Here is a 15,212-nt window from a genome sequence, read left to right on the forward strand (position 1 = left end):
TGAACGCAGCTTCTTATGTTGAAAGAATTGCCCTCTCTGTGTAGAAATCCATGCCGTCACGCCACATCTCCAGTGTTGACTTGACAATGGTTAGTTCAGTATGGTATCAAGCACCGAAAATAGCAGAAAATAGCTATTTCCAATATTTTCACCAAAAGACAGTTTCAGACCCTGCCTCTCTAACATTCTCTGCATGTCACTGCGGGAAACAACGATGGACGGACTTTCGGTCTCGTGGGAGCAGATACGGAGTGCTTTGACACCGGGCGGCAGTGCAGGGGTGGACTGGGAACTTTGTTTCCTGTGGTGATCCGGCCTGGGATATGCCTGGGGACTGGTTGTTTGACGGGGTTGTTCCACAACTTGGGATGCCCAGAAATGAGGCAGGAGTGGTTGGCAAGAGTGCTGTGCTTTCTCTGCTGTGATTGTCAGTCCGCCATGCGGAGACACTGCTGCCTGTGCCCATATGGGTGGACTGGGTGCCGTGACATGCTTGTTGTATCATGAGAACATGTGGCTTGACTTTGGGGATGTAACCTTGTTTGCACCAAAACATATTTGTCCTTGTATACATTTCCTTTGGTGTGGACATACATACGTTGTTAAAATGTGTGTGTGTGTGTGTGTGTGTGTGTGTGTGTGTGTGTGTGTGTGTGTGTGTGTGTGTGTGTGTGTGTGTGTGTGTGTTGTGTGCGAGTGAGCGAGCGTGTGTTACAGTCTGCTCAGCTCCAGCAGTCTCCCGGCGAACACGGCCAGCGTCCCTATGATGCACACAGCCATGAACACACACAGCAGGATGTGGTCCAACACCATGGCCACGAACTTCCACTCCTCTGCTGCCTGGAGAGAAGAAACCATGCATAATGAGTAGGGGTGTGGCGATACATTTTAATAGCAATTCGATACATACCACGATACATGGTTGACGATACGATACATGGACGATATTGGTTCATTCATGGCGATACGATACGATTCGATTCAATGATTTCAAATCGATATAGTAACTATTTAGCAAAGAGATTAAATCTGTGTGAAAGGTGTGGATAGTGCAGGTTTTTAAGGGAAACATGTATTATTATGGATACAAATAAATAAACACAGTGATTATCTGCGAAATACATGGACATTGTATATTGACAAAAATGCACGTTGACATGAACCCAGAGATTACACACATTTATCGATAGGTAGCTATATGGAAAGGAAAAGTAATGAAACCCCTCCTTTTCATTTTTTCTTCTTAAAAATGCAAAATACAATGCACAAGTAGGTAGTATCGATACAATCGATTCTTTGCACTGCCGATTCGATACGATACAAAATAAAACAATGCAATTCGATTTTAGCTGTTTTCATTTCGATATAGGCCTACTTCGATTTGTTAAGTTAAAAACGATATTTCGATACAGTTACTATATTGTTACACCCCTAATAATGAGTACTAACGATATAGTAACTGAATCGAAAAATCTATTTTAATTTGCAATGATCGACATTATCGTTTGAAAAAGCAAAATATCGTAACGTTTTGGCTTTGGTATCATATCGTTTTAAAATGTGGTAATCTGTATCGAATCGTTTTGCTATGCAAATAATTGATTGTATGGGAACTAAGTATTTGTGCCTTCTATTTAGCAATTTTAAGGGGGAAAATTACCTTTCCATTCCATATAGCTACTCTTGGTCTATCGAAAATGTGTGTAATCTCTGTGTTCATGTCAAGGTGGGTTTGTTCATAATTATGTGTTGAAATATAATGTCCATGTATTTGCTAGATAATCACAGCGTTTACTTCCATAATAATAGATTTTGACACGTTTCACACAGATTACATTTCTTTGCTAAATAGTTATTATATAGATTTTAAATCATTGAATCGAATCGTATCGTATCACCATGAATGAACCAATATCGTCCATGTATCGTATCTTTAACCATGTATCGTGATCGCTGTTAAAATGTATCATTGCACCCTAGTAATTAATTATACTTTGCTACTTTAACCCAAATAACTTCAGTCAGTTTAGATCATTCCTTTAGGACCTAAAACACCATTGTGCCCAAGTTTAAGTTAACCGATTATTTATATATTTTTCTAAAGATTTAAGTAGCAAGTGAGGGGTCAAACTAGGGTTTGTTCTTTGTTTTTTTCACCCAAATGTTACACCACTTGGATTTATTAGGACTTTTTGATATATTACTAACATATTTATGAAACGAAAAAAGTTGAAAGAGTTTGATTTGCAATTAATTCCCATAATACCTGTACTATGATTGATAACATGACCTGTAGGTGTCTATTTATGTGGGTGACCCAACGAAGAGCCTTGGCTCGAAACATTGGCAATAAATTAGACCGGAGTGTGCAGGTCTATTGGTTTTCTTCATGTTACAACCCAAACCAGCCCCTCAACCAAGTAATGTGCGTGCACGGGTGTCACACCAAATTCTGGGCCCTGGGTACAAGGATTCACTCACATTTTGTGATTTAAAGTTATACCATGTAACTTTTTTTATAAAACAAATCTTAAAATTGTCCTAACTGTTAAATCGCTAAAGTTTTAGAACACCCACTCCATTATTTTCAGCTTCTAAAGCCTTCTCTTTATATGTTTTCTATGATCCTTGCCGGGGTCCGGATTTCGCGGAAAAATGACGTCACCTGCATCATCCGTATATACGTTGTGTACACGTTGGCCAATCACATTGCGGATCATACACACCGACACATGATACACTACGGGCCAATTACAGTGCATCTTGCGTCTCTTCAGGAAATAGCTTGCTTCCACAGCTTTGTTTACGCTGGTCTAGAAGTCTAGCATGTAACTCCCTATGGTAACTCCCCAACCGCTGCTCGTAGAGGGACACAAGAGATCTCTATGGATGCGTCTCGGCGAGGCGAGGCGGACGCGGTGGTCTACTGCTACAGACCACTAGTTGAGCAACTTACACAGTATAGCTTTAACTATTGAAACATAGCAGATATACAAGCTCACAGCGCGGCACCGAGTGCCGCGCTGTGAGCTTGTATATCTGCTATTTTTCAATAGCTAAAGTATAAAATAATTCCAGGCCCCTCCACCTTGGGCCCTGGTAACACTCACTCCCACTCCCCCCCCCCCCCCCCCCCCCCCCCTCGCCCTTGTGACACCCCAGTGTGCGTGTTCTATTAGTGTTTAAAGTGCTCATGTTGCCATGACTGATTTCAGTTATTCGCAAGCATGCCGCGCACCAAAAATAGCCGACATATAAGCTCACAATCACAGTGGCACTGTGTGTGACATGTAATGCGTTGGTTTGTGGTCTTACATTGTTGGACTCCACGTCAGACTTCATGGTCTCTGCGATGTATTTGACGCCTTCGATGGCGTTGCGGACGTCTGGGTTCTTGGTGATGGCGGACTGGTAGGTCACGCTGGCGGGGCGCGGCTTACCTACCGACGTGAGGAAGCAAGGACGTACAGTAGGTCATTATGAAGCTGTGCACAGAATGTGATGTATGCATGGTATCGTATGTGCGTGTGTGTGTGTGTGTGTGTGTGTGTTGGTAAATGTGGTTTAACGGGACAATTGGCCTGAATACTCACCTCATTAACAGGACATTTTGGATTAGCAGGACAGGACTGGTGTCCTGCTAATTCATGGAAATTCTGAAATAGCAGAAGTGTTTCTATTGGTCTAGAGAGCCCAAATCCACTTTTTTTTTTAGATGTCCTGTTAATACACATACACCGGACAAAGTGTCCTCCTAAACCACATCTACACGTATGTGTGTGTGTGTGTGTGTGTGTGCGTGCGTGCGTGCGTGCGTGCGTGCGTGCGTGCGTGCGTGCGTGCGTGCGTGCGTGCGTGCGTGCGTGCGTGCGTGCGTGTGTGTGTGCGTTAGGGCATTCACCATATAGGACTATTCGAATATTCAAAAATCAAAGTCACTATTCAAAGTCGAATATTCGCTCATTATATATATATTTTTTATAGTTTTCTCTTTAAAAATATATATAGTTTATAAAGCTAGGCTAGAAGTCATAAAAATGAGTTGTCAATGCCCCTGGTGGATGAATTTGTTAATGCTCTATACCAGGGGTTCTCAAACCTTTTTAGGCCGTGACCCCCAGAATAAACATATTTGAACTGGGGACCCCCCACCCTGACAAGCACTTGGAATTGTAGGTATTACATTTAATGTGACTCGGTTCCACAGATAACTATTGTGAAAATAGCATGTACAGTAGATCTGCTATGTTCACAATGTTCGCCTCTTGCTTACTTAATATTTGACAGTTTGGACAGTCCTGTTGAATATTCAAATACTTTGAGGTCGAATAATTAGAATACTAAAAATCACTATTTGTGAATGCACTAGCATGCGTGTGTGCGTGCGCACGTGCGTGTGCCTGCAATTTCTGGCCGACACAACCTTCTTGATGATCTGAATACAAAGGACAAAATGTAAACAAGCCTTTTAGGGGATTTTTTGTGTTATCCTTCACCATTGTATCATTGTAGTGAGTGAGTGAGTGAGCGAGCGAGCGAGCGAGCGAGCGAGTGAGTGAGTGAGTAAGTAAGTAATGAGTAAGTAAGTATAAGTTACAGTATGGGCATTCCCAGATGATGCCCTGTTAGGGTACCCCCTTAAGCCCATATATGGAGATCCCCAGGCATCAAACCCAGGCCCTAACTCGCCAAGGCCCTGCTTGGATTTACTAATTAACATACATTTCATACCCATATTCCTCCTAAAAACAAATATGTTGCAACATACTGTACATGTACTGTAAGCCCCTCCCATACACTAAAATGTGTACCCGGCCTGAATGGGTTAAGGACATTATTAAGGATATTATGTTATCAATATTAAGGACATATATGGGCATGTTTTGACATAACATTGTTGACTATCACGAAGGGGTCTCCATGAGTAACTGGTCCCATATACATCACTGGCCAGATGGCCAAAGAATTGCATGTCACCCTGAAGTGCGGAGAGGAGGAGAGGAGAGGCTTATTGTCGGTATCAGCTGAGGCAATCCGTTACAGGCGCTAGCCCCCTGTGCGTGCGTGCGTGCGTGCGTGCGTGCGTGCGTGCGTGCGTGCGTGCGTACCAGAGATGTCCGAGATGTCTCGGTCCACGGGGAACATGAGCTTCTCCTGGATCTCCTGGCCAGGTCTCTTCATGGTGCTGAAGAACATCAGGTTGGGAATGGTGTTGATGAACACCTGAGAGAGAGAGAGAGAGAGAGAGAGAGAGAGAGAGAGAGAGAGAGAGAGAGAGAGAGAGGGAAAAGGAAGGGGGGGAGAGAGAGAGGGAGAGAGACAGACAGACAGACAGACAGACAGGGTGAGAGCAGAACGTTGATATTCTACAGTAAATTCTCCATGGCGTGACTGAGTATAGTGGGAGAAATATGTGAAAAAGGTGTTCACTTCCGGCAGAAAGCGTGAACATTTGCACCTAGAGGTATTTGTGTGCACTGAATTCAAAAATTGCTGGATCCAAGCACTTTTCCCATGGGATCTGGTCGTAACATGAGAATTAAAAATGGCTCTAATTCACTTACTATACAGGGAAAAAAGACCTCCCAAAAAAATCTTCTTTAAGTAGAATCTGAGAGGTCTAACTAGGGGTTTTTCAAGGTTCTGAATCATTGCAAGCATTTTTTTTTTGTACGAAAAACATTCCTTGGGCTAAAAATGGACCCCAATGGTTTAGTATGGTTTAGTGATGAGTCATCACTTTTCACAGTTTTGTAGGGTCCATTTTTAGCCCAAGGAATGTTTTTCGGTGAAAATTTTCACGCTTTCTGCCGGAAGTGAACACATTAGCCTATTTTTGTTACATATTTCTCCCACTATCAATAGGAAAAAAAGGTCATTTTGGGGGTGAACTACTCCTTTAAGATGGGTGGGCATAGTGGATTGATGCGTGTGTGTGTGTGTGTGTGTGTGTGTGTGTGTGTGTGTGTGTGTGTGTGTGTGTGTGTGTGTACTGACGTTTTTGTCTGGAGACTGGGTTGGTGTGTGTGTGTGTGCGTGTGTGTGTGTGTGTGTGCGTGTGCGCGTACCTGTCGGACCCACGCGGGCATGGTGTGCGTGCTGGGCGAGCGGTGGTGCGTGTTGATGACGATGACGGTGATGATGATGGAGGCGATGACGAACACCATGGTGAACAGCATGTACTTCCCGATGAGCGGCACGGCCGACGAGGTGGACGGGATGAGCTCCACGATCACCAGCAGGAACACTGTGAGAGACAGCAGGACGCTGATGGACAGAGTCATCTTCTCACCTGGAGGGGAGGGAGGGAGAGAGAGAGAGAGAGAGAGATTAGTATCAATCTCACTGGGTCTCAAAGACACAGCAGCGTTGATTTCCTCGACTAATACTATGACGAGAAATGTTTGTCGACCGTGTTTTTTTCACTGACGATAACTAAATAAAAGCTAAATAAAACTAAGCTGTGATGACTAAAACAAAGACTAAATATATTGACAATTTCGTCAACAAAATAAAAACTAGACTAAAACGTTAGGGAGGGACTAGAAGAGATCATTTTATGTTTGGATGCTCACAGGTGTTGCGTGCCGTGTTGTGAGCTTGTAGATCGGCTATTTTCAGCACACAACCATGTGTAAAATCAGTCATTACGATGCCATCAAGGCCTGCCAAAATACATTTTAGTTGACTAAATAAACGGTAAATTTAGTCGCCTAAAGTCTTATGATATTCAGTGAACTAAAACTAGACTAAAACGAAAACGTTTCAGGTGACTAAATTATGACTACAACTAAATGACCTTTTATTCAAAAGACTCACTAAAACTAAATCAAAATTTGCTGTCAAAAACGTCACTGCTTGTGACGCCCCTGCTCACCAGAGTCAGTGGGCAGGTAGAAGACCAGTCCGGTCAGGAAGCTGAACAGCATGCAGGGGATGATGACGTTGACGATGAAGTAGAGCGGCAGGCGCAGCATGAGGAAGTGGTAGGTGATGTCCAGGTAGGGGGTGTCGGGGCAGCAGGTGTAGTAAACCCAGTGCTTCCAGCCACGGTAGTCCTTCAGCGTCCACTCCCCCGACTCCATGAAGTTAGACAGGTCCGGACGGTCACTGTCCTGGAGGGACAGACGGACACAGAGGTGTCAATCGGGTATATGGCAAAATACCGTTTTGGCCCGAACATAGGACGACATTTTATTCTAGAAAACATATCTCAAAATATGGGGTTGTATTATAATCGAGGACTAGACATTTTCCATTGTCATTACACATCCGGGGTTAGGGTTAGATATACATATTTTTTTCCCAAAATTATATTTGAAAAATAGGGGTCATCTTATAATCAGAGTTGTCCTATATTCGGTCCAATACGGTAAATGTACTTCTTCAAAATAAATTCACGAATATCTCTATGACTATCCGCTTTCATTATTCTGTTGTTAAATCACTTATACTAACTACAATGCAAATTAGAACAAAATACCGGTTTATTCCCCAGTTCAGCAGGTCAGCACATGTGCGATGTATTAAGGCAATTGTTTGCCTGTCAGTGTGGCAGACAGTTGTTTACTTGTGCCTGCTGTAAAATAATATGATCTACTTCTTACTATCTACTAATTACCTATTTCTAAAGCAGTGGTTCTGAACCTTGTCAGGCCGCGACCCCCAAAATAATCATATTTCAACTGGGGACCCCCCACCCTGACGAGCACTAAGAGTTGAGGAATTACATTTTGTATAACACGGTTCTATTGTGAAAATAGCAGATCTACATGCTCATGTAGATCGGCTATTTTCACAATTTCGGCCTCTAATATTTGACAATTTGGAGGTATTAAACCGTCCTTAAATTGTCACTTTAGAAGTGTGCAGATACCCTCTATACACTTAAACTTTATGTTGGTTTGTTTACTGTTGAGTGAGAGAACAATGTTGCACATTAAGGTAATCATCTTGGGACCCCCCAAAATAATTTGGGGACTCCCCCAGGGGGTCCCGACCCACAGGCTGAGAACCACTGTTCTAAGGTATGGCAATATGACTGGTGGCATGCATGCGCGCAAAGTGCATGCCACCAGTCATGTTGCCATACCTTAGCTTTTTGCTGAGCTGACACCGATGGACAGACAGATAGACAGACAGACGGAGACGGTACAGAAATAGAATGAGATTCCATTGAGGCGAGATGTACACACTTCCCAGTGTTTTCAATTCCTGTATGTTGTTCAAGATCTTTCCAGAAGCAAACAAGCGGGTCAGCAACGTTTTTATTTGTATTTTATATACCGGTATATAAATTATTAGTATTTATTTTCTCATTACCCATTGCCCTATAGCCAGTGGTGGGCAGTAGCTAGCTACAAATAGCTAAGCTACATAGCTGAACTACATTTCTAAGTAGCGTAACGGAAATTTGCTACATTTCTCTGGGCATAGATTTTAATGTAGTTTAGCTATATTTAATCAGAGTAACTAGTAATGTAGCTTAGTACATTGTCCAAATATCTTGCCGATCACGCTTGGTCAATTGCAATAGTGTCCCCAATTGTGAGGGGACATTCAAGATGTTTGACCCCCCCCCCCCCTCCCAAGGGGGATCCCCAGGTGACAGCGAAGTGACAATTTAAGGACTTAAGACTTTTTAATACCTAAACATTAGTGTCGATTTGGCTAGCTACTTTTGCCATGTAGCTTGTCACTTAGGTAACTACATTTCTTTGGGGATAGCTTCGCTGTACTGTAGCTTTAGCTATATTGAATCGAGTGTAACTTGTAGCTTAGGTAACTACATTTTCCAAGTAGCTTGCCCATTACTGCCTATAGCATCCTGGGGGGGGAAATCGCCAAAAAATAGCAGATCTAAAAGCTTACAACGCATGTCGCTGGGACGCATTGTGAGCTTGAAGATCGGCTATTTCCGACAAAGAGGTTTGGTGTAGGGAGGAAAAAAGAGCTGACCAAGTAGCGAGGCAAAGGTCGAGTCACATATTGAGGGTTTAAGTGGTTAAATGTCTGAAATGAAATAGAATAGAATAGAATATAGATAGAATAGAATAGAATATGGTCCCGCGCCTTCGGGACGTTTTTTGTCGCGTACATTTGCACATACGTGAGATTTATCTCTGCATTTTACCCATCCTATAACAACTAAGGAGCAGTGAGCAGCCATACATAGGCGCTCGGGGAGCAATTTTGGGTTAAGGTCTTGCTCAGGGACACATTGACACATTGCTGCCTGACCGGGAATCGAACCAGGGACAACCAGGCAGGCTCCCTAACCACTCAGCTATGGTCACCCAAATGATGCATTGCAATGTATTAACTCACCCACTGCCACGTGACGAATTTGGCGGGTTATGAAGGCTGACCAAAGCGCCAGTGCCGAGTTCATTGTATCAAAATCAATGTATTAAACGAACATTTGTAACTCAAATTCTGCTTCTGGGGGGTCCCTGGAACGAAATATTTTGAGATGGGGGTCCGTGGCCAAATACAAATCATTTTGGGGGTCCTTCACATGAAAAAAATTGAGAAAAACGGACATAGAAACATAGGCTTTTCAAAAAAACGTCAAAAGAATCGGGTCAAAATTGTGTAAGAATTCAATTTTTCATGACTTTTCAAAAATAGCCGATCTACAAGCTCGCAGCACGGCACTTGGTGCCGCGCTGTGAGCTTGTATAATTATTTGCTATTTTTCTGTAGTTAAAGCATTACATAATAATACGCAATAATGCGTACCCGGTCTCAATGGGTTAATTGAAAAGAAGGTGAAGGTGGGGGCCGCCAGTTGCCCAGTGTATGGTATAAGCAATGAGTGGTCACTTCACTCACCGGGTTGATAACCACCAGCAGACCGTCGTAGGTCCAGGTTCCCAGCTTCATGCTGCAGTTCTGGAGGTCAAAGGGGAAGTGGAGCACGATGATCTCACAGTAGCTCTTGAAGATGGCCGGAGGAGTCCAGGTGATCATCCCTGTGTGCTCCAGGAGGACCTTGGTCTCATGGATGATGGCAAAGTCTCCGTCCGCACTGAGGAGGAAGATAGAGGAGAGAAAAAATTATCAGTCGACTCGACTCAGTAAAAAGTTGAGTTGAAGTCGACTTTATTGTTTGATGACGTCATCACATCATACACGACCCCCCAATTATTTTGGGGGGTCCCCAGATGATTAACTTAATGTGAGACATTGTTTTCTCACTCAACTGTAAACCAACCAACATAAAGTTTAAGTGTATAGAGGGTATCTGCACATTTCTAAAGTGCCAATTTAAGGACTTTTTAATACCTCTAAAATGACAAGTTAAACATTGTCCAAATTGTCAAATTTATAGAGGCAGAAATTGTGAAAATAGCTGATCTACATGCTCACAACGCCTCGCACCGCGAGGCGTTGTTAGCATGTAGATCTGCTATTTTCACAATAGAACCATGTTATACCAAATGTAATGTAGCACTGTAACATTGGATCATTCCGTCCTTGACAATAAGCAATCCTACTGTTTGAATGCTGTACAGACACACACATGGAGCAAAAATAATGATAGATACAATACAAAGGATTTTTTTTTTTTAACTTTGACTTTCGACTTTCTCTGGTGGGAGTCGACTTGTGTAATGAAGTCGACTCAGTCGACTTTTCGACTTTTTCGTTAATACCCTAATACCCAGGGGTGTCACAAGGAGCGGAAAGTGAGACTGAGTTACTAGGGCCCATAAGTGGAGGGGCCTTCATTATTTTATACTTTGGCTATTGAAAAATAGCAGATCTATCTACAAGCTCGCAGTGTGGCACTGCAAGCTTGTAGATAGATCTGCTATTTTTTGAAAAGTGGTGAAAATGTGTGCACATCTTTGAATATATGTACTTTTTAAGCGAACATTGTTAACTAAAATGTTGCTTCTGGGTGGTCCCTGGAACTAAATATTTTGAGATGGGGGTCCGTGGCCAAATACATATTATTTTGGGGGTCCTTCACATGAAAACATCTGAGCACCACTGACATAGAAACAAATGTCCGCACAAATGTTCACGATTTAAAAAAACAAAATAGCAGATCTACAAGCTCTGAGTGCGGCACTTGGTGCCGCGCTGTGAGCTTGTATATCTGCTATTTTTCCAATAGTTAAAGCACAAAAAATGAGTGAATCCTTGTACCCAGGGCCCAGAATTTGGTGTGACACCCCTGCACAGAGACAATAAGTCATGTTGAATTGAAAGGAATGAGTGTGTGTTTACTTATTATAGAGGACCAGGTCAGGTCTCCAGATGTCCGTTGAAGGAACTCTGATCTTCTTGATTCCACCGTAATCGTCAGGATTCCACTTCAGGTTGACGTCCAGCCATTTCTATAGAGTCAAATCACACACGTTGCAGCTCAGTACGGCACTGGTTCTCAACCTTTTCAGGCCGCCACCCCAAAAGAATCATGGTAAATGGTACATTTATGTAGCGCTTTTGGAAACCATGTGGAGGAAACCATGCAAGGCACCAACCTGCTCACTGGGAGCAACTAGGAGTTCAGAGTCTTGCTAAAGGACTCTTCGACATTAACTCTGCTCTAATAATGGTTTCTCTACCCCTGAGCTATGACGCCCCGAAAAGTGAAGTAATCCCAGACTACCCATTTTCTTACCGTAATCCAATGTTATAATATTGCACAACGAGTGGTATCGCTCAGATTTGTATTTTTATGTTTCAATATCTGTTGTTCATATTGACTAAATACTATCCACAGTGTTAAATAAGTGATTTACTGATAAACCCCACCGCTCGCGATCAGAGCTACGGTGGACTTGGCATAATAGAAAATAATAATATATATTTTTTAAATTGTACCACTTGTTCTGGGATAGATTACGGTAAGAAAACACGGAATCCTCCTTTAATTTCAGTCTTTGTTAAGAAATCATTCCAAAAATAGCGTCTCTAATGGCTCACAGCTTTTAAATCAACCAATCAATCAATCAATCAATCAATCAATCAATCAATCAATCAATCAATCAATCAATCAATCGATCAATCAAATGCTACAATAAATCTGTCATATCGTCGTTGTCGGGTGTAAACCTCGTAAGTTTCACATTTGTTACGTTCTTTCGCAAAGTAAAGCCCTGCTTCATCATACAAGGCCGTCGCACAAAAGTAGTGAAAACAGCAGATCTGCAAGCACACAGTTGTGTGCTTGTAGATCTGCTGTTTTCACTAGTTTAAATCATTTTTATAATAAATAAATACAAAACGAACGGTTTTGGAGTTACAAGGTTTCCACCCGACCACGACGATATCTTATTGTAATGTCATTTTCAGTGATATAATCTCACCTGCTTGAGACGGACGTTGCTGGTGACGATCTGGTTCACCTCGTCCTGGAGATGAAAAATGTAAAAGTATCAATACTGCAATTTAGAAATACTAATGAGTAAAACGTACAAAAGCATTGGTATCAAAATGTACTTAAAGTACCCAAAAGCAGAAAGTACTCATTGTGTCACACTTTTTCAAACGTATAAAATGGTAAGAAAAAGAAAAAGGTGTTGTGAGCATGTAGATCGACTATTTTCACAATTTCTGCCTCTATATATTTGACAATTTGGACAATGTTTAATTTGACATGTTAGAGGTATTGAAAAGTTTACTGAGTCGAGTCGACTTGCAAAAATCACAGTCGTTAATGCCCTAGCACAGTGTTTCTCAATCTTTTTTGGCTTGAGTACCCCCTTTCCCAGATTTTTTTATCCAAGTAACCCCTTTACCCGACAACAACATTTCCCTTATAAAACTGCTATTAATACCATCACTAGTAGTATATGATGCTATGATAACCCCCCTTTTCAATATATAACATCACAAATAAGAAAGGCAGTGAGAGTTTCAAACGGTGCCTCCTGAACAGATTTATTTTCAACACTTTGCCGTAACATTTCAGTCCAGTTTTCATGTCAATAACTTACATTCAAACAACATTCAAACACATCCCAGTTAATTGGTATAATTTGGGTTAACAACTATCAGGCTCACAACGTGATGACATCACCCCGTTGTACTTTACAATACAAACCACCAAAACAATCCTCCAGTTCTAGGCAACCCAGAAGAGGGGGAACCTTTTTTTTTAATTTCTACTCAACTCCTCTAAGGTATATTAATATGTTGAAAATGGGTGGTCTTCCCCTTTAATATGGCTTTTGTTGTGACGTTAATATTATAAATTCCACTGCAACCAGCATTGAATGATAATAATCTTCATTCCTATCTAATGTTTGGATCCAACAGGGTAAAGTTGGTGGCTACTGTTACCACTTCTGACTGCAGTCGCTGCACTGATCTGTCCAGCCTGTCAGTGTGACAGAGTGGAGAGCGCACGCACAGCTGACATTTTATTTTTTACTTTTTTCAACTTTCGACTTTTGGTCAATGCCCTAACACAGTGGTTCTCAACCTGTGGTTCGGGACCCCCAGGGGGGTCCCCAAATTATTTTGGGGGGGGTCCCCAGATGATTTACTCAGTGTGCAACATTGTTTTCATTTTTTAAAGAGAAAACAATAAAAAAATAAAAATAAGCAAATATTCGACTTCGGTGAACAACGTCGAATAGTGACTTTGATATTCGAATATTCGAATATTTGGTGAATGCCCTATTGTGAGCATGTAGATCTGCTATTTTCACAATAGAACCGTGTTATACAAAATGTAATGCCTCAACTCAACTTGAACTGGGGGGTCCCCAGTTCAAATATGATTGTTTTGGGAGTCGCGTTCTGAAAAGGTTGAGAACCACTGGTCTAACACACACACACACACACACACACACACACACACACACACACACACACACACACACACAGGGCCGGACTTACCATTGGGCAAGGGTGGGCACGTGCCCAGGGGCCTCAGGGGAAGGGGGGCCTCCAAAAAAAATCAAAAAAAGAATTTGGACCCCAAAAAATGTAGTAGGCATGATCGCAATCACGAAATTCCATGTTTAACCCCCATACCAACCCCATCTTTCAAAAATGGCAGCCATGTTTGTTTACATTTCTTTGTTTGAAAGCTGTTAACAGTGTGCACACACGTGGTGCATGATCTAGGCATGGGCGTGCATGATCCGTACTGCACTATGAATTACATGGAAGTCTGGAGAGGGAGGCGGTGTGGAACTTTGAAGCCATTTGAAAAGACCCTGAATTAGTTAATTTAATGATGAAATTTTAAAGTATTGCAATCCAAATAAAGTGATATTTGTGTTTAGTTACAGTACATTTTGTTTTATTATGGTAATAACATTGAGAGCTTCTGCTCTGCTGGCCGCACTGCATGTAGCTGCTCTGAAAGCTTAGTGCAGTCTAAAGCCCGCCCACTCTATGTATCCGGTACTTTCCACACACATAGGCTACACACATGCACACAAACCCCACTTCTGTATCCGCTTTAGACACTTCCAATGAGCCAATGAGGATACACAGTCAGATTATGCACGGGCCGGTCCGGAGGTGAGGTCACGGTGGTGACATTTTTGCGCGCGCATGGGGGCCTCTTTATTTCCCCTTGCCCAGCCTCATGTCATATAAATCCGGGCCTGCACACACACACACACACACACACACACACACACACACACACACACACACACACACACACACAGTCTTACCACGCTGATGAGCTGTATGAGCTGCAGTCCCACTGTGACGACGACGGGGTCTTTGAAGTGCTCCACGGGTCGGACCACCTTGTTGTAGCCCGTGAACAGAGTCTTCACCAAGCGACTCTCATCTTCTGAACACAGACCTGTTAGAACACACACACATTAGAACCATTCCTTTATGCCCATATAAGGGAGAAACATACAGGGACACCAGGGACGTGCAGAGAATGTTAGAGAGGCAGGGGCTGACATTTTTAACCCATTTAGGCCTGAACACATTATGAAGCAATATTTTATGCTTTAACTATTGAAAAATAGCAGATATACAAGCTCACAGCGCGGCACCGAGTGCCGCGCTGCGAGCTTGTAGATCTGCTATTTTTTAATTAGATTTTTGACCTGATTACATAAGTGTCTTTTGAATCCTTCTAAGATTTTTTTAAAAACCGATGTTTGTACAGTATGTCAACAATCTGGCCAGCCATCGTCAAAGAAAAGGTCCTTTTCACTCAACTGGAGCTCAGTTAGTCTGTTCTTGAGAGACTACTATGTCAGTGGTTCTCAAAC

General features: G+C 42.3%; 1 protein-coding gene across 1 annotated transcript; it reads right to left on the minus strand.

Moving 5' to 3' along the window:
• Positions 1 to 711: 711 nt before the first annotated feature.
• Positions 712 to 14,792, minus strand: chrna1 (cholinergic receptor, nicotinic, alpha 1 (muscle); the record flags this gene model as incomplete). Its single annotated transcript, XM_080739719.1, has 9 exons — positions 712 to 840; positions 3,316 to 3,440; positions 5,109 to 5,223; positions 6,069 to 6,292; positions 6,878 to 7,115; positions 9,835 to 10,030; positions 11,239 to 11,348; positions 12,324 to 12,368; positions 14,652 to 14,792. Coding segments are annotated over 9 exons (1,323 nt in total), but the record flags the coding sequence as incomplete, so codon positions are not given.
• Between the last annotated feature and the right edge of the window lie 420 nt (positions 14,793 to 15,212).

The sequence above is a fragment of the Nannobrachium achirus genome (assembly GCF_963921795.1).
Source record: "Nannobrachium achirus genome assembly, chromosome: 13".
NCBI lineage: Eukaryota > Metazoa > Chordata > Actinopteri > Myctophiformes > Myctophidae > Nannobrachium > Nannobrachium achirus.